The 23,018-nt window shown below is 45.8% G+C and overlaps 1 protein-coding gene across 5 annotated transcripts in view; it reads left to right on the top strand.

Annotated features, from left to right (window-relative positions):
• The window catches only part of TFAP2B (transcription factor AP-2 beta), a 130,895-nt gene that overhangs the window by 63,885 nt on the left and 43,992 nt on the right, over positions 1 to 23,018 (top strand). For 3 of the 5 annotated variants that reach the window (XM_085610455.1, XM_085610450.1, XM_085610451.1), the window contains exon 4: positions 20,274 to 20,357. The exons of the other annotated variants lie outside the window; for them this stretch is intronic. In XM_085610455.1, the coding sequence (XP_085466581.1) occupies positions 20,274 to 20,357 (84 nt within the window). The remainder of the gene's footprint in view (positions 1 to 20,273; positions 20,358 to 23,018) is intronic. 5 annotated transcript variants of the gene reach the window in all.

The following is a 23,018-nucleotide window of genomic DNA, read 5'->3' as shown; positions in this document are numbered from 1 at the left end:
GCCTGTGGAAGCTTCTCTCCTCTTCAAAGGCACAACTGTGTATAACAGAAGGTCCTCAGACACCATCACGTCAGTACTCTTCTGGACCTGTGGATACTCTGCCAGGAAGAATGACTGATGTGCTTCTACAAGGACTGCCACTCTGCTGGACTGCTGCACCAAGGGAACTGCTGCCCTGCTGTGCTGACCTGCTGTCCTTCACCTAGGGAAGGAGAACTGGACCTGCAACAACATCTTGAAACCATGACCCCAGAGTGACTCAAAGGCAAGTCTGCTGGCCTCCTGATCTGAGCTTCAGGGATATAAAGAGTGCTCCAACAGCTCCTAGACCTATCTACAGCGGGTACTTGACCCAAATTGGTGCCTTTTAGGTCCTGGTCCCTTAGTGTGGCTCTTGAAATCAAGCTTTTGGGCTCTTCGAGAAAAGGCCCATTTGCACCGGAAAAGCACACCTCACACCAAAAATCAGCGCTAGCCTGTCTCATAGCACAGCAGCATCGATAGCCTGTGGGGCCCGCCAACGCAAAGCTCCGGCCTGCTCGTCCACAACACCCAGCCTGCTCTTGATGCCATGCTGACTGCGATGCTCTCCTTGCTCCTCGCGCCCCTCTCCATTGCGTACGGGACTCTTGGCAAACACCTTGAGAAGGCAGACCTTCAGCGGGACAAATCTGGGACTGTATCCAACTCACTCTCCATTGCGGTTAGCTTGAACCTTTGACTTTGACCTGGTCCAGTGCCATAAGATAGCTGCTTACTGCATTTAGGTGCTATATTCCAATGTATTCTTTACATTTCATAACTCCTATTCTACTGATTGGATTTTTGTTGTTTGGTCTTGTTTTATTTCTTAAAATAAGGTCTCTTTTTCGAACCAGGTGTGCTATCTTTTTGTGTGGTGTTTTCACTAATGTACAGTTTCAAGTGTTGCACAGATACTTTACCCATTGCCTCTAAGTTAATCCTGACTGCTCAGTGCCACGCTAACAAGGAGTTGAGCACAGGTTCATTTGGGGTATGCTTGTGCCTTACCATGACTAGAATTGTGGTTGCTGCTTGGCCAAGACTCACATCCCGGTCAACCAATAACCCAATTTCTAACAATGGTGAAACATCATAATCACATTTTACCGCTGTTGTCCTAAATATTTGGGAATTAGTAAGTAGTTAGTTGTTGACCCTTTTCTCCTGCGCTAGGTGTGTATGATAATGATTGTTGAGTCTTGCAACTGTCATTCTGAACTGTGAACAATGGGTAGAAATTTAGAGCTTTAAGTTATTTATGAATGTGTTAACTCCTAAACGCCAATATGATTATTGATAAGAATTGTACAGTTTTTGAAAGAGTGATTTTTTTATAACAATTGCTATTAGTGTATTAGCAAATATAGCATTTAGTAGTTTTCATTGAATAGAAAATAGTGAAGTAATGAGAGTGTCTAATGATTGACAGCATTCACAAATAAAACAAGACAGTCCTTTAATGGTATAGAAACTCACATTGAGAACAGACGCACGCTGCTGTATATCGTCTATCATTTTTGTTGGATTCTTGACTTAACTGTAACTAAACAATCATTGATGTGATGTTGTGTTGCTATATAGAGCACGCCTGGGTTATCACTACATACCTGCCTTCAATCATGAAGCCTCCTATGAGAGCGCAGTCTTTGCAATTTGCTATGTTACTGTTTGACCATGCACTATGACCTCTAGCGGGAAATCAAACAATTTATAGAACGAACTGTAATGCTGTTAGATTCACTGCTTGCTTTTTTTCCGTGCTTATGTTTGCCAAATTTAAACAGTAAGTACACATGGGGGACATTATTTGTGTTGATTTTCATTTTTCCAGTGGCCCCCATTTACAAATTCTGAGTGTCAATAATGAGGTTAGGCACTAAGGGCCATATGTAGGTAGGCTGTGTTTTGCGATTCTCTAATTGCAATTTTTAGGGAATCGCAATTAGAGAATAGCAAAACGCTATGTAGGTAGGATTTTTTTTTTTTTTCCTATTATTCTTTCTGTCCCCTCCCGTGTTTAAAGCTTAGTTTTGCTATTTAGCGCTGAGAATATATTATAATTTTCTATATTATAATTTTCTCGATTATAGACGTTAACTGATGTAAGTATCCATATGTGTTTTTCCTGTCAGCCTGTTCAATAAAAAGTATTAAAAAAAAAAAGGTAGGATTAGCAATTTTGTTTGCGAATCCCACCTATTCCTTATTTGCGATTCTCTAATTGAGAATCGCAAATAAGGAATACCTTGCCATTCATTCCTATGGGCTAAAAGGCCCATAGGAATGAATAGGAAGACATTCTCAATTTGCGATTCTCAATTAGAGAATCGCAAATTGAGAATGCAATTTCAAGGGTGCAAGGGTGTCAACATGACACCCTTTTGCACCCCTGTAATGAGCATGGGTGCACATGTGGCGCACATACATGCCCTAAGGGCATGTATGTGTGCCACATGGCACTTTGAATAATGCAAAAAACTGCATTATTGAAAGAAATCGCAAATTACCATCAACCTGAAGTTGGTGGTAATTTGCGATTCCTTAAGCCAAAATAGCACAACTTGGGTGCTTTCTACATTGCATTTAAGGAATCGCTATTTGGGATTCCTTAAATGCATTTGCAAAATAAGGAATCGCTAATTTTGCGATTCCTTATTTTGCATGCAGATTTGCCTTCCTACATCCCACTTAGCAAAATTGCGATCGCAAACGCCAAAATTCGGCGAATTTCGGCATTTGCAATCGCAATTTTGCTTTCTACATATGGCCCTAAATGTGGCTTCTTCTACTAGTGTGTGCTCATTCCCAAATGTAACCACTCTTGGTGAGGGAAAGAAGGAAGCCATAAATGCAATGTGATTAATGGAAGGAGTGCTGCTCTCAATACCGACAGGGTCCTAACATGGTCAACTCTTAAGATGCACTCTACAGTGGCCACACTAGGGGCTCCCTCTGCATTCCTAACACACTTCTAAAATGAATATATTTTGGAGGAATTCGTTTTGCACACCTTCAGTAAAGTTGAGTGAACAAAAGGTGCATCATTTTCATCTTAACATTTCACTTTTATTCCACCACAAAAAACTGTTTTTGGTCTATGCAAATTAAAATAGAAACTCACACTAGGGTTCTGAAACAAAGCTGATTAATGGTGTGGTTTTTTGCACGTATTATTCATTTCCTTTATTAAATTTGTCATTGGGCAACCCTTTACACCTGCTGAATTTCTAGGGTTCAGTAGCTCAATTTCACAATTCTGAGTAAGGGGCCATGAGACTCTAGCTAAAGGGCGGCTGAGGTGCCACGCTGGTGATTTTAAAAAACACACAGCGTAAAATCTACTTTGAACAAAATAAAGAGCAGACTATCAGATGGTGGACATCACACAGAGCACCCATCTTCAGCCCAAGATCAAGTGGAAAGACTTTGTGTAATTATTGGTGGCACTTAAAAATTGTATTGATACTGAGTGCCTACAGATGTTTAAATGAACAGCTTCGCCACAGGATTACCACCTAATCGGTCATTTTACCTGAGACTATTTAATCCTATAATTGTAACAGGAAAAAGGCCGGAGAAATGAGTGACCACGTGTTGCCCCTTAATGAATCCATTAGTTCATTCCTACATAATGGCTTCTTCCTCATTATACTCAGCATTTTAGTACAGCTGTGAAACAGGGGCGTTCATTGCACAAAGCTGCCCCCACCAACCCTAAGAAAACCTATAAAACTCATGTTGGCATTAGGGAGAAATGACCATGGGAAGGAGATCTGGAATCCATTCTGCATCACTGGCATCTTTCCTCCAAAGTGGTCTTGGCATTTGCGATCACCTGCAGAACCATTTAGACACAGGTGACACAACAGTGTGAGAAGAATGATCCCCAAAACTGAGGTACCCGCAGCATTCGGTCCTGGTCGGGGTAAACTTTTGTGTGGAGCTTCGGATTCTCGCCCCTGAATGACACTCGCTTCGTCTTGGGCCCGAAAACACAGAAATCTTTGTGGGTGTGGCTCTCTTCATCGAGACAAAATATATAATTGCCTCGCAGCCAAAACAGTGACACCAGCAGAGGAGATTCAGAAAAGTACTGGGAACTATCCTGTTCCAATAGGCCATCCCTGATGATTGGCCGTAAGTCTCGGCCTGTGGCACAGGGCCGACCTGGACTCCCCCGCCACAGTGACCTGCACCCTTCTAACAGTACTATGTCATGTCCGTACTGGACTGAACAAGGATCACTACTGCCCCCCCCGCCCCTCCCACAGTGGCCTATTAGCACCATATAGCACCTTACAAATCACTCAAGAAAGGTGGCCTAATGGCCAGAGCAGCCGACTTTGGACCTGGGGAACCAGGTTCGAGTCTAAGCGTCTCCTCAGCATCCTGTTATTCTTAGCAAATTACTTCATCTCCCCGTACCTAAAAAGAACAAAAAATAGAGAATCTGGCCTTGTGCAAGGTAATCTGGTAAAGCGCTCCTATGCCCTTGGCCGAGTAACAAATCACAACAAACGCACACATGCAGCCCTACCTCTTAAACCCAAGCAGCTGCCTATAATGTAAAAGAAGGAACCGCTCATCCTGGCTTGCCCATTTAAAATAGGCCAAAAGATTTTAGGGGCCTGTCATCAGTGTACACACAAATGACATAATTGAATAAAGAGTGTGTGCCCCATTATGAGGGCAACAAGGATCAAGAATGATTTCCGTGTGGCTGGTCTCTGTTTAGAGTGGCAAGGTCGCCAGTGACTGAGAATAATTCAAGAATCCCTTCCATCACCTTGCTATCTGTTGTAATGAGCAGCTCCTGCAAAGAAAAAACAGGGCCAACTATGACCACAAAGACATTATACCATTCCTACTTGAAAACCACTTCGATCCAGCCTTAATCTGCACCCAAATGCCCTTCATTGGCCCCCATCCCACAGTATCCAGAATACTGGAAAAAAGTGCAATGTGGCATATTCCCAACTAAAACTGACCATTTACACCAATGGCAGCCCCCAGTGATGAAATCACTGTTTCCATCTCAGTCAACAAACCGAACGAGCCCCTCTCAACATTTGTGACACTATTTTAGACGTGTTTTGCAGAGCAGACATGCTTGCTAGTGCTCCCGAACCAGACGGAAACAATTGCCAAAGTAAGTGGTGATAACGTCCTGCTCTACGGCCGACCAGACTCCCCACTGGCATCCCTTAAGGGCATCCCACGTGCGGTAGCATGTCTAATCTCATCCCCACATCCTGATATAACTCTATTGGCCCCCCTTGCCAGCCCACACCAGCTTCAGAACCAGATGCATCATTTACAAAGCCATCATGACCAGCACTACCGCTTGTATTTCACATAAGCTCACCATCTCTGGTCGTTCTTGGCACACCCACAGCCAGGACACTGTGTGACTGCAGACAAAAAAGTGTAAAAAAGACAGAACAAGGCAGTAGCCTTTCACTCTACGCACCCAGGATCGGGAACAACATCCTGCCTGACTCAAGGATGCCCCCTACCTTTTTGACCCATACCAGACCCCACACTATCACTTAAACCTTTCACTATCAAGCTTCACCCCATTTTGAAAACACAGGCAGCCACAAGCACCTCTGTTAGTCCTATGTTGTGTAATCACATTGCTCTCCCTAGTAAACAGCAATACATATGTCGATACCAGGCCAATATTGCTTGCCCTTAATAGAGTCATTAGGTACAATGACCTTCCTAAAACAAATTGAACCAGAACTGATCTATTGACCCTCAGTTTTAAGCATACCACCACTCTCACTTTCAACCAAACTCCTCCACCTTCTCGAAGCCGCGAGGACGAAGCCTGGGAGTTACTATAAACAATGCAGTGAGGCTTGAGTCTCAGAAAGGATCCTGAGTCAGCACATTCAACTACATCCTACCTATGCCTCCTCCTATGAAGTCAAATTCAAAAACAGTCAGGCAGTGGCTCAACAAAACTTGAGGGGGGCCCCCTGCAAAGTACACAGAGGGGTCCCGCCTCCCCTCCCCGGCCCATCACCTACCTCTTTTGCTGTAGGACCCCTGGAGCGGGGGCTTATGTTACGCCACTGCAGTAAGGGCCCAATTCACAAATGTTTTAAGGTCTATACTTCTGACTTACACATGTTGAAAATAAAATATACATGCGTACCCTGGCAATGATGCACATAGGATGCAACGTATAGGTTATGCATATAGGTTATGCATGCAGAGGCATCATATGCTATTTAAAGAACTTCGGCATGGTTAGAATTAGGCTTTCCCAGGGAAGTAAGAGGGTTGTTTTCAGGAAATGTCAGTTCAAACTCCCCCAAATGTGACCTATTTTGGGCGTTCTCAAATGCTTATAAATTTTTTGCCTCACATCTCAGTATTTATATAGTTATATCAGGTGTAAGTGGTGCAGGGAAGTGGGACAGTGTAAAATAATAGCCCACTTTTACACAGAGACTTAGCATTAGAAGTAATTTCGTATGACAATGGATTCCATGAATGAAAAAAGAATTATTATTTTTGAACTACATTATTTCTTCATCTGGAAGCACGAGGAATAACTGCGATGCAAAGATTATGCACACTTAGTACTAGACTCAGAGTTAGATGCCAAGGAAAATAGAACAGTTGTACCTTTTCCTCTCCTATGACTGGAGATGTTGTGCATTGGGTGAGTGGTTGTAAATCTCTGCAATGCATAGTCATATGCAGGAGTTTGATTTGATTTGATTTTTGTTTTAAATTTATAGAGAGCGGCAAATACACAAAGGCATCAAGCCGCTGTAGAGAACCATCCAGATAACCATGCTTAGCCTATAGGAATTCCGGAAGATATATATAACGTATACAACCAGGTCTTGAGTGCTATCCTGAAAGGCAACAGCTGAGGGATAGCCCTCAAGCTTTGTGGGAGGGAGTTCCAAAGTCTGCTTGCCGCAGTTGAGAATGCTCTGTCCCCCCATTTCTTCTTTTTGGTTCTAGGCACCATGAGCTGATTTTGATGCGCTGATCGCAGGATTCTTCCTGGACGATACCAGCAAAACATATTTTTAATTCTTGATGGGCTGAGGAGGAGCAGGGCCTTATGCACTATGCACAGTGATTTAAACATAATGCGCTTTCTGGTAGGGAGCCAATGGTAGACCTTTAGAACCTTCTTGTGAATGAAGCCAGAAATATAGTGATGGTATGTGGTGTGAGAAGTTGGCCTGATGTATGATGACACTAGTTATAGTGTACACCTTATATCAGTCCAAATACCCTTATGGTGATTGGTTGTAAAGTCAACCTTATAGACCAGCTATCCTAGTGGTAGCATGGACAAGAGCAGTCTTAGGCTAAACTCTGAATGGCATGTGAAGCCAGCTGTGATACCATATACAATACCTTGAATACCAAATGAAAGGACACCACAACAGATATATATATAAAATAAAGTGTATTTATTCTAAGCAAACCCTCAGCACTCTTTATGAGATTAGAGGTAAGTACAACACAGTCTTATTAATGCATACAGTAAGTCACACAGGTAAGTAATACAGTTAGGCCCTAGGGGCCACGCAAACCATATACTAAGTAAGTGGTAGAAGAACCACTGTCACGGAAATAGAATAGGCCTAGGCCTAGGGAATCGCTGGGGCTACACTACACTAGCGTTAGTTAGGAAGTGGGAGGCCCACGGGATTCGTGTGCAGAGTGGAAACACTCACGCGTAATGCGTAAAAGTCAATAGCAATAGTACAGTTTAGAAAACGGTAGATTTAGGACACTTCCGGAGTAGCTAGGAAGTTGAGACTTGAAAACTAGACACTAGGATAGTCACTATCCTGATGAGCACCGGAGTACCCAAGTTACCTAGCCCACAGGCTGCGGGTGCATAGGGGTGAAGATGCGTCGTTTTCGTCGTCGACTCCTATGGATGCCTGAAGAAAGATGCTGACAGGCAGTCAGTGAAGAGTGTCCGGTGGATCCCAAGGCTGGGATCAAGAAGAGAAGAAACCTGCAAGCAGAAGGGACAGAGTCAAGGTCACTAGCCAGTGACCACGTGGAACCAGGAAGGAACCAGGCGATGTCGTGAAGTGTTGCAGGTGAAGGTGAAGCTTGTCGCTGCAGCCAGGAGGACCAGGAAGCGTCGAGGACGACCAGGACCAGGAGGCGAGCTGTCCCACGAAGGCTCTTGCTGTCGGCGGCGTCGAAGTTGGACTAGGACTCACCAAGCCTTGGCAAGCGGAACCCACGAAGAACGAAGGACTTGCTTCTGGTGCAGACCAGGAAGGTCTGGGGTGCTTCTTCTTTGCAGAGAAGCGGGAGCCAGTCTGGAGGAGCCAAACCAGCGCAGAAGATTTCAGGGTGCGTCGTCACAGAGGCCACTAGCCAGCGGGCAAGCAACCGGACAGACGCGGCAAGCAGGAAAATGCTGAAGGGCCCCACGCAGGACTCGTGGAGTGTGGGGGGCTGATCTTCAGTGCAGATGGTGCTTGGGGTTGGGGCTTCTCAATCCCCGGTGCACAACTTCGAGGGTACCTCAGAAGCTGCGCTGTAAGTTACTAGCCACTTTTTCCAGGTAGCCGGTCCCACGTCGCTCGTCGCCTCCACGGATCTCAGTTCTGCTGCAGATGTGGATGAGGGTCGGAGAAGTCTGGAAGTCAAGGCTCTGGTCGGGCTCTGCAGTCGGTTCCTCGTAGAACGGTCGCAAAGCAAAGGGTAGTCTCTTGATGGTGCCTGTTTGCACAGGGTAGCCACTCCTTGGCTACAAGGGAGATTCTTCAGTCTTCTTCTTTCGTCGAATGTCGAAGGTCCAGAGTTTCTGTTCAGTTTTGCAGGTTCAGGATAATCTAAAGTCTAGAGGCCCAACTCCCACTCTTATACTAATCTGGGGGGCTGGGATACCTGCTAGGTCACGCCTTATGGGTGGGACCTGGGAGGGGGTGGTTACACCCACTTCCCTTTGTCCAGTTTCGCGCCAGAGCTGGGGCTGGAGTGCCCCAGCGCCGGTTAGAACTGGACTATGCAAGGAACACCTTGTGTGCCCCAGGCAGGTCTCATTCCTTTCAGCCCACCCTGCCCCAATACACTAAAGGCTGTCTGGGGAGGTGCTAGCACCTCCCCAAGCAGGAAACCTATTGTCCAGGCCTCCCTGGCTGGGATCACTCCCAGCTGCAGGAGGTCAGACTTGTGTCTGTGGCAGCAGCATCCATTTTGTGATGCTGAGGCTTTGGTTAGAGTTAAACAGCAAAGTAGGATTTTAACATGTCTCTCCCTCTAGAAGGGAGGGATAATATCCTCATCACCAGAAATGGTATGGGGGTATTATTCCAAAGTGTTAGACACCTTACACGACATGTTTTGATAAAGCCAAACCATAGTTACCATAACCGTTTAAGATTATAAGGCACTTTAAGAGTATATGGTAGGCTATATCATAGAACAGCTATAAGGACATGGTTCCGAAAGCTGCAGACAGGCTCAGCTCATGCTAGAGCACCATCTCACATGTTACCAAGCACTCTGCCTCCAGGATTGTTAAGGCCTGCCATAGGAGTGACTGATAGGTACACATGTGTCTATATATAAGGGTAGATATAGGCATACTATACCTAAGCAAGGGGTGATTACACGACCTTGCCCCAGCTGAGTGATCAGCCAGTTGTGTCTGATTGTAAGGCCAGACCAGGGGTGGCATAATACATGCTGCAGCCCCTGGGAGGCCTAGGGTACACCTATGCCCAGGGTACCTAGGGTACACTGTACAGGGTCCAATAAGGTGATCCTTACCAATTGTGTATGTACCTAGGGTACATGGAGTCCATTTTACAGAGAGAGCAGACAGCCTGAGACCCTGAATGGCAGGATCTCAGGCCAACTAAGTCGAAAAACCAGCTAGACACTAGGCAAAAAGTTGGGGGTAACCATAGTCAGATATCCACCTTCCTACACAACCCCCCCCCAAACGAAAGGAGATAAGGCTGGCCTTGACAAGGTAAGCCTCTATTGCCTGAGTGGCCATATAAGGAAGAACCAGCACTGGCATGGTTACCCCCTGTCTCATGGTCCACTAAGCAATCCCCCATCCTAAAGATATCATAGGGTCTCCACCATAGGGAATCTCTACCTTTGGTGTGTCTTTGCAAAGTAAAAGGCTGGTGTTGAGATGGAGTACTGAAGTGAGTGTCCTCAAAGTGAGGCCTCAGCTTCCTCCAATCATCCTCCACCATGGATGCCTTTCTTTCTCTAACTGAGTTGCACTGTGCTCTCAGGGTCAGCCTCTGGCTACCTAAAGCTGGAGGCTGGGTCCCTTTTGTGGGCTTACTGGAGGGACAGGTCAGGTTTGGGGCCCTAAGGTCCCATGTTTGCCTGTGCCCAACAGAATCCCTCTGGGGGAGGTCCCTAACTACCTGTGAAGGGGATCCCTCAGGAATGTTTTTACCCATCACCTGGCTAGGGCTACTAGTCAGGCAATCCTCATTCTTTTGATGGGGGGGTTCTTGTGGACAGGGGCCCTCTTGGGGTCCACTGGCCTCCCTGACCTCTGCAGCCCTGGGCTGACTGAGGCAGGGTAGAGAGAGGCAGGCTACCTGCACCAGACTGGGTCCCACCTTGGAAGGGGCCACTGACATCAGAGGCTCTGCCAGGCCAGGCCTGGCTACCTCTGGGGCAGTTCCTTCACAAGGGGTGAGGTCAGATCCCTGAGGAGGCTGACCTTTTCCTAATGTCTGGGGAGAGGGAGACTTTTCTTCCTCCCCACTACTCTCTGTTTGTGTGGAGTGATCCATAGTTTCAGGCTTCACTACACCTATATCAGTCTGAGTGTGGGCTGAGACCATTACAGCCTTGCCAACCTTTTCAGGAAGGCACTCAGTTTGTGTTTGAGCTGTGACTGCCACAGCTCTGCCAATTTCTACAGGGAAGTCTGTCTGTGCCTGGGCTGTGGCTACCACTGCCCTTCCAACCTTTTCAGGGAGGAAAGCTACTCGGACAGGGGTTGTGACTGGCTCAACCCCACTACCCTTTTTGGAAAGGCCTACCATTTTAGAATGGGTGTCTTGTTCAACTCCAGCCCAAGCTGAGAGTTCTAAGTCATTCCCCAGCAAGCAGTCCACAGGCAAGGTTGGAGACACTGCCACCCTTTTAGGGCCAGTGACCCCTCCCCAGCTGAGACATACCTCTGCCATGGGATGACTGTTCTGTTTGCCATCAATGTTAGTTGCCTGGTATGAGAAACCAGGCAAAAGCTGCTCAGAGGGAACTAGCCTATGGGCCACCATAGTGATGCTAGGTCCAGTGTCTCTGCAGGCCTCAGCTTTCCTACCATTGATGTAGGGTTCCTGTCTGTACCTACCCAAAGTGTTGGGACAGGCAGTGAAGTTGGCAAACCCCATGCCACCATCACAGACAAGAGTAGCTGCTGTAGGGGAATTGGCTAAGCCAGGATCCCCCTGTGTTCCCCAAGAAAACCCAACCAAATGTTTGGGGGCACTCCCACCACCTGGGGGATTACTGCTGACAGTAATAGGTGGTGTGACAGGAGTAGTTGGAGGAACAGTTTTGTTTTTAGCCTGTGGGCAACTGCTGTCAGTTTTCCAATGCCCAGGTGTTTTACACACATGGCAGTAAGGCTTTTTAACTGTGGTAGAGGAGGGAGCTTGGGACCCACCACCCTGTGTGGAGTTTTGGGGCCCTGAGGAAGATTTCTCTTTTGTTTTATCCCCACCCTTCTCTTGAGGCTTGGTGGTATCTTTCTTTTGGTCACCACCCTGATTTTTAGGCCTAATCCTGGTCCTGACCCATTTATCTGCCCTCTTTCCCAATTCTTGGGGAGAGGTCAAATCTGAGTCTACCAGGTGTTGATGGAGAAGCTGGTTCTGACAATTACTAAGGATCTGCTCCCTCATAATCAAGTTGTACAATCCTGTATAGTCCTGCACCTTGCTGCCAGTTAACCAACCTTCCAAAGCCTTAGTGGCACAATCCACAAAATCAGACCAGTCCTGTGTCTGTGTCTTCTGGGTGTCTCTGAACAACAACCTATATTGCTCAGTGGTTAAGCCAAACCCATCTATCAGAGCACTCTTCAGGACTTTGTAATTGTTTGCATCCTCATCACTGACTGTGAGGAGCTTGTCTCTACCTTTGTCAGAAAAGGAGAGCCACAAGATAGCTGCCCACTGACTCTGGGGAACCTGCTGTACTTTGCAGGCCCTCTCCAAAGCAGTCATCCATTTGTGGATGTCATCCCCATTCTGATATGGGGGGACTATCTTGCTTAGGTTTCTATGGTCATAAGACCTATCCCTATCTCTAGGAATGTTGCTGCCACCAGTGGGTTCTAACCCACTTAACTTTTGTTCTCTAGCCAGAGCAAGCTTCTCTTTGGCAAGGGCAAGTTCTTCCCTCTGAATCCTTAGATTAGCTTCCCTCATTCTGGCTTCATGCTCCTTTCTCTCAGGTGAAGTCATTCCCCTGTGAGAGGAAGCATTAGAGATGCTAGAGACATGGGAGTGGATGGATTCCCTTGAAGGGGATCTGTCTCTCCTGCTTCTCTGGTTAAGCCTACTTGGGGGTCTATATGGGGGGACCCCATGCAAACTCCCATGCAAACTTAGGTTAGCCTGGCTAAGTCTTCCTACTTGGCCCTGGCTGTCTACCTCCCCATCTGAAGCCCCATCTGACTCCTCTGTGGTGGGTAGACCCTCCTCTGTACCTAGGGTACCTGCCTGAGATGCCCTAAGAGTATCATACTCCTCTAGGAGTTGTCTTAACTGAAGGAGGGTAGGGTTTGCACCCTGTTTTATTCCTCTGGAGGTACACAAGTGTCTCATCTCCTGGAATGTTAAGGTATCATATCTAGAGGGGGTCTTCTGCAGACCTGCCCCTCCTGAGAGAGCATCTACTTGATCTCCTCTCAGAGACATGATCTAGTGAGGGTGTGGTGTGTGCACCTACCTACACTAGTTGTTTCTACTAAACCTCTCTAGTAGTTGTAGTCAGGGTGTGTTACTCCCTTCAACCTACAACTACTAAGTCCAGTAGGACTTAAGTATTATAAACTATGTTATATGTACCTAGACAATATCTGTGTGATCTTTCAATTTAGTATCTCAAGATTACAATGGTATTACAACAGCAAGCTCAGATCCCAACCGCTGCTCACCAATGTGAGAAGTTGGCCTGATGTATGATGTCACTAGTTATAGTGTACACCTTATATCAGTCCAAATACCCTTATGGTGATTGGTTGTAAAGTCAACCTTATAGACCAGCTATCCTAGTGGTAGCATGGACAAGAGCAGTCTTAGGCTAAACTCTGAATGGCATGTGAAGCCAGCTGTGATACCATATATAATCCCTTGAATACCAAATGAAAGGACACCACAACAGATATATATATAAAATAAAGTGTATTTATTCTAAGCAAACCCTCAGCACTCTTTATGAGATTAGAGGTAAGTACAACACAGTCTTATTAATGCATACAGTAAGTCACACAGGTAAGTAATACAGTTAGGCCCTAGGGGCCACGCAAACCATATACTAAGTAAGTGGTAGAAGAACCACTGTCACGGAAATAGAATAGGCCTAGGCCTAGGGAATCGCTGGGGCTACACTACACTAGCGTTAGTTAGGAAGTGGGAGGCCCACGGGATTCGTGTGCAGAGTGGAAACACTCACGCGTAATGCGTAAAAGTCAATAGCAATAGTACAGTTTAGAAAACGGTAGATTTAGAACACTTCCGGAGTAGCTAGGAAGTTGAGACTTGAAAACTAGACACTAGGATAGTCACTATCCTGATGAGCACCGGAGTACCCAAGTTACCTAGCCCACAGGCTGCGGGTGCATAGGGGTGAAGATGCGTCGTTTTCGTCGTCGACTCCTATGGATGCCTGAAGAAAGATGCTGACAGGCAGTCAGTGAAGAGTGTCCGGTGGATCCCAAGGCTGGGATCAAGAACAGAAGAAACCTGCAAGCAGAAGGGACAGAGTCAAGGTCACTAGCCAGTGACCACGTGGAACCAGGAAGGAACCAGGCGATGTCGTGAAGTGTTGCAGGTGAAGGTGAAGCTTGTCGCTGCAGCCAGGAGGACCAGGAAGCGTCGAGGACGACCAGGACCAGGAGGCGAGCTGTCCCACGAAGGCTCTTGCTGTCGGCGGCGTCGAAGTTGGACTAGGACTCACCAAGCCTTGGCAAGCGGAACCCACGAAGAACGAAGGACTTGCTTCTGGTGCAGACCAGGAAGGTCTGGGGTGCTTCTTCTTTGCAGAGAAGCGGGAGCCAGTCTGGAGGAGCCAAACCAGCGCAGAAGATTTCAGGGTGCGTCGTCACAGAGGCCACTAGCCAGCGGGCAAGCAACCGGACAGACGCGGCAAGCAGGAAAATGCTGAAGGGCCCCACGCAGGACTCGTGGAGTGTGGGGGGCTGATCTTCGGTGCAGATGGTGCTTGGGGTTGGGGCTTCTCAATCCCCGGTGCACAACTTCGAGGGTACCTCAGAAGCTGCGCTGTAAGTTACTAGCCACTTTTTCCAGGTAGCCGGTCCCACGTCGCTCGTCGCCTCCACGGATCTCAGTTCTGCTGCAGATGTGGATGAGGGTCGGAGAAGTCTGGAAGTCAAGGCTCTGGTCGGGCTCTGCAGTCGGTTCCTCGTAGAACGGTCGCAAAGCAAAGGGTAGTCTCTTGATGGTGCCTGTTTGCACAGGGTAGCCACTCCTTGGCTACAAGGGAGATTCTTCAGTCTTCTTCTTTCGTCGAATGTCGAAGGTCCAGAGTTTCTGTTCAGTTTTGCAGGTTCAGGATAATCTAAAGTCTTGAGGCCCAACTCCCACTCTTATACTAATCTGGGGGGCTGGGATACCTGCTAGGTCACGCCTTATGGGTGGGACCTGGGAGGGGGTGGTTACACCCACTTCCCTTTGTCCAGTTTCGCGCCAGAGCTGGGGCTGGAGTGCCCCAGCGCCGGTTTGAACTGGACTATGCAAGGAACACCTTGTGTGCCCCAGGCATGTCTCATTCCTTTCAGCCCACCCTGCCCCAATACACTAAAGGCTGTCTGGGGAGGTGCTATCACCTCCCCAAGCAGGAAACCTATTGTCCAGGCCTCCCTGGCTGGGATCACTCCCAGCAGCAGGAGGTCAGACTTGTGTCTGTGGCAGCAGCATCCATTTTGTGATGCTGAGGCTTTGGTTAGAGTTAAACAGCAAAGTAGGATTTTAACATGTCTCTCCCTCTAGAAGGGAGGGATAATATCCTCATCACCAGAAATGGTATGGGGGTATTATTCCAAAGTGTTAGACACCTTACACGACATGTTTTGATAAAGCCAAACCATAGTTACCATAACCGTTTAAGATTATAAGGCACTTTAAGAGTATATGGTAGGCTATATCATAGAACAGCTATAAGGACATGGTTCCGAAAGCTGCAGACAGGCTCAGCTCATGCTAGAGCACCATCTCACATGTTACCAAGCACTCTGCCTCCAGGATTGTTAAGGCCTGCCATAGGAGTGACTGATAGGTACACATGTGTCTATATATAAGGGTAGATATAGGCATACTATACCTAAGCAAGGGGTGATTACACGACCTTGCCCCAGCTGAGTGATCAGCCAGTTGTGTCTGATTGTAAGGCCAGACCAGGGGTGGCATAATACATGCTGCAGCCCCTGGGAGGCCTAGGGTACACCTATGCCCTGGGTACCTAGGGTACACTGTACAGGGTCCAATAAGGTGATCCTTACCAATTGTGTATGTACCTAGGGTACATGGAGTCCATTTTACAGAGAGAGCAGACAGCCTGAGACCCTGAATGGCAGGATCTCAGGCCAACTAAGTCGAAAAACCAGCTAGACACTAGGCAAAAAGTTGGGGGTAACCATAGTCAGATATCCACCTTCCTACATGTGGTCCAGTGGTCCTCATGCGAGGATATGGCTGGTAAAAACCCTTAGGACTAGTTCTTACCCACACGAAAACACATCATTGTCTCTATGTTAGCTCACAAATAACTTTGAAAGCCCATGTCCAGCAACCATATAAATGGCCTAATACAGCTGAGCAAAAAATCCAAAACAAACATTGACAAAGGTAATCAATCAAGGCCTTTGCGACCTATTGACTTTGCCAATGGTTTTTAGTGATGCAGTACCGCATCCCCAAAGCAGAACAGCATGGCTACAGAAGAATTATTACTAAAGAAAGAAAAAATAACGGTATGGTGCGGCTTGCTGAATCATGTTATAAGCATGTGCACCACTTGTGCGCACCTACTAAATAATGCAAGTACTTTTTTTGCTGTGGTGGGGGAGGGAGCAAAAGCAACAGAGACAGCTAACAAATGAGATTGACATTAAATCCAACCAATGGTAAGCAATGGACGGTCTCTAAGCCCACTCTACGCTAAAAATGTGTTTTTCACAAACATACAACTTATGCTGTCTGGTAGGCAAGACTTAAAAACAGCAGTACACCACTGGACACTGCTTCCTTTCATCCTATCTAAACTTACTGGAAAACCATGAGAGTATGAGGCATTTCTAAATCGCCAGTCTAGCCTCTGGGCATCACCACCGAGACGAATCACCTCTCTGTAAAAAAAATTCAAAGAGGAACAGAACCTACCTATTTTTGATAATCCCGCTGTGCTCACTCCATCACTCAACATAGCATCTTTATACGGTTTTAGGGAGCTGTACGATATAAGTATTCTCCTTCATTAAAGCATTAATTTCTTCTTTCTTTCTTGAATAACAAACATAATTCAATGACTTTACGCCTAGATGACATCTTCACATTAAATCGATAAACTTTATAAACATAAAAAAGAATATTTTGCTCTTTTTGATTCTAGACTCCAAGATTCCTTACCACTCTGTTTCTCGGCTCTACAGTTCACATTTGCATACTCATTTCTCATATCCATATTTACTGTCCCATCACTAATAAGAGGTTTCATTTAAAGTGGTTTATATTTTGTGTTGACTTATGATTTGATAAAACCCTTTTGAGAACAATGGGAACAGGAAGGAGAATCAGAGGAGGAAGTGGAGAGTGAGAAGGAAGAAAGTCAGCGGGAAGTATTGAGCAGAGGGGGAGTGGCCTGTGAATCACCAGTAGAGAGAGTGCATATACATTCTATTCCATCCTAAGCGTTTTATTTCAGTCCTTTGAGGTTTCTTAAGTTTTATTTTAATTTAACTAAAGTCAGCTTTAAAACAATTCGCTCACAAACAGGGAGGAACTAAGTCATGAATGGCAACACATGTACTGCAAAATAGTGTGTAATTTTTCTTTCTAATGCCCCTACAAGTGTGCCTACAATCAGTGTCGTAACAAAACTTGATGGTGCTCCCTCCAAAGTCCCACGCTGCGGACCCAGTCAGGATTTCTCAGGCCAGGGGCCTGCTGCCCGTGCACAGTGCTGGAGGGGCCCCTTGCACCGCATGGCCAGCAGGGGCGAATGTTACGCCACTGCCTACAGTATGAGAAATCCAGTGATTTGTCACCCTGTAAGGGGAAATACTGCTTCAGGAAAGGACGAAAGATCTCAGTTTGAATTTGATGCATTCAAAATAAGGATTGTTGGCTAAAGATGTTTAGTTTACAGTCATTTTTGGATGATAAAAGTCCAAATAAAGCCCCTGGGTTGTTTATATGCAGTTGAATTGCGCAATAATGTATAATCCAACTTCCTCCAAAATGTGCTCTTACTTGTGTAATAACTGTTACAAGGATGCTCCTCTGGCCACAATCCAAGCCAGAGCAATCCCCGCAAAATCTCAAGCCATTGCCCCCGCTCTCCCACCATCGTTCATATCCTCCCTTGCTACAAACAGAGGTATGCAAAAAATGCTTGCTTTTGTGTAATTACATGAAATTTCAGCAAAATACACATAATTACACATAATTATGTTAAATGCAAAACTGGCACATGGCGCTGTATTTTAGTGTGCAATGTACACACACTTTGAGAATGCATTTCATGCTAAAAAAAAGTGCAAAAAACAAACAACAGCAGCGCGTACTCTATTGCCTACTGTGTTCCAGTGTGTTTGCCATCATTTTTTTTACCTCTCACTGCATATTTGCCGTAGTTGTTTGCATCACAAATGGCTCATAATTAAACAATATGGTGTAATAGTGTCTTTTTGGGACTTTCGCATAGCAACAATGCTAAATTATCAAAATTACACTAATTAAGTTTGCATACCTCAAATTTCACCCCGGTCTTATTATAAAGGCAAAGGCATTTTACAGTAAAGTAGCATTTCTGAAGTACTCCTTTATGTACTTGTACGTGCCTTTGTGAAACGCCCCAAAGCAACTAAAATGGGACCGAAAGCGGAACAGTCAGGTAATATTTATTTACAAATAGTACAAATTGAGAGGACTGTGGTTTCTTTGCACTTTTACTAATAGAGAATTGTACACTTCAGGATGGATTCACAAAGGCATATATCAGTACGTAAAAGGTACTCCAGTAGTACTACTTCCCATACTCATAAACGCTTTCATGAATCAGCACCATAATGTGTCTTTGCATCGAGCTGTTTTTTTTTTACTCTAGCAATACCAATAGACATATACACCTGCCCTAGAAGAGAGGGAGAAACTAGTCTGTGCAAGCATGTCCTGTTCGCTATGGTAAAGGCTGGGCCACTGGAATTAAGCGATTCAGTGTCTTTGTCCGCATAAGTATACCTAATCTATTATTTGCTACATAATTTGCAGATTTTTACCCAAAAAATTTGCTTCTAGCTCTAATGGGTCAAAAGTTACAAAAAACGCTGCAACCTGTTCATGCACAGTGGGACGCCTTTCTCAAAGGTTAAAAGGCCATCTTTCAGTTGCTTATTTCTGTATTTGGTTGTGAAACTAGCTCTAATGAGGTAAAATATTTGCCCAGACAGTATTACCATGTGTTAAAATGACAAAATAATAAAGTAACACTATAAAAAAAATTGCAGCATTCCGCCGTTTAATTTGCCTTTTCTTGCCACATAATTTAGTCAACCCTGCCGCATAATTCCAGTGGCCCTGGGTACAGGCCATGGCCTCGAATTGCTGAAGTGTTACCCGCTTGCGATGACGTTTCATAAACATTTGCGACGTGCTGCAGGTAACGCTTCCGGAACAGGCAGCTGCCACAGCCTGCCTCGTGCAAGCAAACTTGCTTCCTCCTCCCAGGTAGTTTCTTGCGCCGAATTATTGTGCTGCGTCGAGGTCACGTCTAGGGATCCAACCGAGATCTTGAAGAGAACTAGCGCTAATGTATGCGCGCGAATCTGTAAACACGGGGAGCAGCGAGGGCTCGCGCCGGGGCGCCGCCATGCTCCATTTCCTCGCCATTTCCGGCTGTCGCTACACGGCGGCTCACTCCTCGGCGCGCGGGGGCAGGGGCCGCATAATTACGAACAAATCAAGCGGGCAGCGCGGCTGTTGTCGCGACCGATGAAGCCGAGAGAAGCGACGGAGGCCACTGGGCTGAGCTAATATGTAATGGAGAGGAAGGCAAGAAGGCACGCCCCCCTTGTAAACGCTGCTGGATATTCAAGTGACCCTTTACCCTTGGCATGCCCCTGATGCAGTGCGACTAGCTGAGTTTTTAGACTTTTCATGACCTGCTGTGGCTATGCATGTCCCGACCTTTCACATATGTGTTGACGATCAGGAATTTCTAAAGCCCCAAAGGCTGCACAAGGCTTTGTGGCTGTCTAGCTAGGTTTCCACTCAGGTATTAGTAAAACAAAAAAATATTATGTATAGGGCCCAAGATATTTTTAGGAGCCAGTGCTGCCGATTGCCAAAAACCAAGGCTGTTACTTTTTAATGTACTTCATGCCCCTTTTCTCTAGCAGCTGTCTCTCTTTCTCACACTTGCATGTTCATTTACATTCCTGCTTTCTCACTTTGTCTACGTTTTCCTTTTTTTCTTCCTATTCCTTGTAAACAAAAAAACTGCTGATCCCCACCACGTGCAGCCACTGTCTGCACTCTGCAAATAAACACGCATACACACATTTAGTGACCTCCATGGCCTAGCTCTTGGTATCTGTCAGTGTGCTTTAGTTACCCTGTAAAATTCCCCCTGTGTTTTTCATGGTGTATGTAGTCCACATGTGCGCCTGGGTAGAGCTGAAACCATCTGTAACTGTTGAATCTGAATGTCTGCCAATAAAGAGCATTTTTCAGAATAGGCGTGCCCCCCCTTACTTACTACCATTATTTTTGTATTTGTTGTGATCTGTGTAGCGAGGACATGCTGCCTTATGAACCCTTCGGGATGCTTTGGAACTTTACAGAACATAAGACATGACTCTTCAACATTATATTCAGGTGATCACAACAATAATCCCATAAATCATAAAACAAAACTGAATGGGAGTTGGTTTGGGGTGCAAAGGAGCTTGTCTGTTGTGTTATTTTGTTGGAACTGTGGGATGTTGTTGGCCCTGGAATCATTGTGTAATCACTGCCCAATTATATGATTGCTCGCACAAGTGTGGTAATAGTACCTGGCGTGCCCTGTTTTCTTGCTTCCTTCTTTCTTCTGATTTCATTTCTCCACCATCACAGAGCTGTCAGGCGTGATCTTGCACACACTTTGATCACTGAGGGATCAGAGGAAGCGACATTGCATTTTCTTTTACCCCCTCTGTATCATCACATGGGTTTTCAGGTCCAGCCAGATTGCTCAGTGAGTTAAACTCCTGCCATTGGTATAAGCTGTGACCTTCAGGTCACAAGTTTAAATCACTCATGGACAACTCAGACTTTCATCATTTTGATTTTTTTACAATTTGTGTGATTAAATGAGATAATAACAATGTGTCCCTTTCAGCACTTAAAGGCATAGAAGTGCCATGGAGTTCTTTATGAAGCGAAATCTTGCGGCATTCCACTGAATTGGAATCACTGGCAGTGTATGTGGAGATAGTTTATTGCATGTCTGACATTGTCTCTTATACCGATCTCTAGAAAGGCCAACGGGCTGCATTTGTGCCTCTGTGAGGCCTAGCGGCCAACGTGGCGGTAACCTGGCATCCATGGAATTGCGGTAGTCCATGCAGGAATTAACTGCAGCCAAGTTATTAAGGTTTTCTAGCTCCAGTTTTAGGTTTTTGCCACTTTTAAAGCACAGGGATTGACAGACCATATAGGAATTAACTGAAGCTAATCTGTTAAAGCCTTATGTCACCAATTTTGGTTTTTTGGCACATTTTAAAGCCATGGATTGACTGAGTTGAGATGCTATTGGTAGGATCTTCATTAGTCTGCTGAGTTGGTGCAAGCCATCATTAACTACAAAGCCTACAGTAGGGATGAGCATTATATTTCGATGGATGTGAAATCCAGGGTTTTCAGTTTCCCAACCCTGTTAAATAACAAGTGATTGTATTACTTATCAGTGGTGTACAATAGCCAATGACCTGATGGAATCCTTAAAATAATGTTACTAAATGGTGCATTTTTTCCCATGAAGTCTCAATTCATTTAGTCATCCAGCCATCCATCCTTCTCATCATCAATCCATGCATCCATCCATCTCGTCATCCATCAATGCATTCTTCTCCCCATTCCTCTAGCCTCCTTTCCTCCTTCCTTCTCTGCATTCATCCTTCTCCTTCTTTGCCCATCCATTGCTCCGTCTGTCCCTACGCCCTCACTTCTCATTACCGACCCATCCATTGCTGAATCAATCCATCCATTCATCCTCTAAACTCATCCATCCATCATGCTTTTCATCCTTCCATCCATATCTCCTCCCATTCTTTTCTCCGTGCGTCACTCCATCAGTCTGTTCATCAGCCCCTGCATCCGTCCATCCCTCTCTCCGCCCACCATTCCACATCACCACCCACCCATCCTTCCTTCCTTCCCTTCATTCATTCCTGCCTTCTTTCCTTCCATGCTCTAATTTTTCATTTCTTCTTCTGCCCATAGCTCCATCATGCTGCTCTCTTGCAGTTGTACTCATGGCCTTTTGTTTGGAAACCAGTGTTTCCAATCAAGCACCTGGGAGCCATAAACAGCACTTTGAAAGCGCCATGCTACCCGCACTGCTCATCTGCACCAACCCTTCGCTAAAGTAGCTTCTGTGGTGGGTTCATGACACCACTGCTCTGTATATGGCCCCACGCCTGGATTTCCCCTGTTTATTAGGCGTATCTGGCCACTGATGGGGAGATTGACACAGGGTATGATGAAGTAATCCTCGCAGGAACACCCATTTAATTTCAAGTGAGGAAATCGCGACTAAAACTGAGGGTTCCTTTCTTGCTGGCCGGCTGAACTCTCATGGCTTTGTGCACAGCCGTTTCCTTGACATATCAGTGCAACAAAGAGGATCTACACAGATTTGTAATGTGACTAATGTTTATTCAATCATTCATCCATTTAACATGATTTAGTGACTCAGTCAAATTTTGCATCAATGTTATGTTTTACTGTCTCTCACACTAGTACATTCACAGTGAAGGCTGTGCTTATGTTCTCTACATCACACATTCCACTGCACGCGCCTCATATATCTCACAAACCAATCAGCAATGTCTCTACTGCAAGACCACAGTTCTGAAAATCCCTGCCCTTGGAGCTTAGACCTGACAACTCTCTCCGATACTGGTCCATTCTTCTTGACTTGTAATGTTAGTGACTTGCGGCCCGATTTAGCTCTTGGCAGACAGGTTACCCCGTCACAACGGTGACGGATATCCCGTCCGCCAAAATATAAATCAAATTCTATCCTACAGGATTTATATTTCGGCGGACGGGATATCCGTCTCCATTGTGACGGAATAACCCATTCGCCGAGATCTAAATCAGACCCAAGTGTTTCTGTGCCCTTGTATCTCCCTACTCTTCTTACGGTTGCCAGAATCTTTGAGCGCTATGGCTGATGGAGTGCCTAGAGGCGCTTCTAACCCAAGTGTTATTCTTGTACTCCTCCTCGCTGTTTGCCATTATGGTTGGCGACAAAGTGCCTAGACATTCTTC

Source organism: Triturus cristatus, chromosome 6 (assembly GCF_964204655.1).
Source record: "Triturus cristatus chromosome 6, aTriCri1.1, whole genome shotgun sequence".
NCBI classification, from domain to species: domain Eukaryota; kingdom Metazoa; phylum Chordata; class Amphibia; order Caudata; family Salamandridae; genus Triturus; species Triturus cristatus.
The sequence above is the reverse complement of the archived record's forward strand: the minus strand, read 5'-3'. Positions and strand labels throughout refer to the sequence as shown.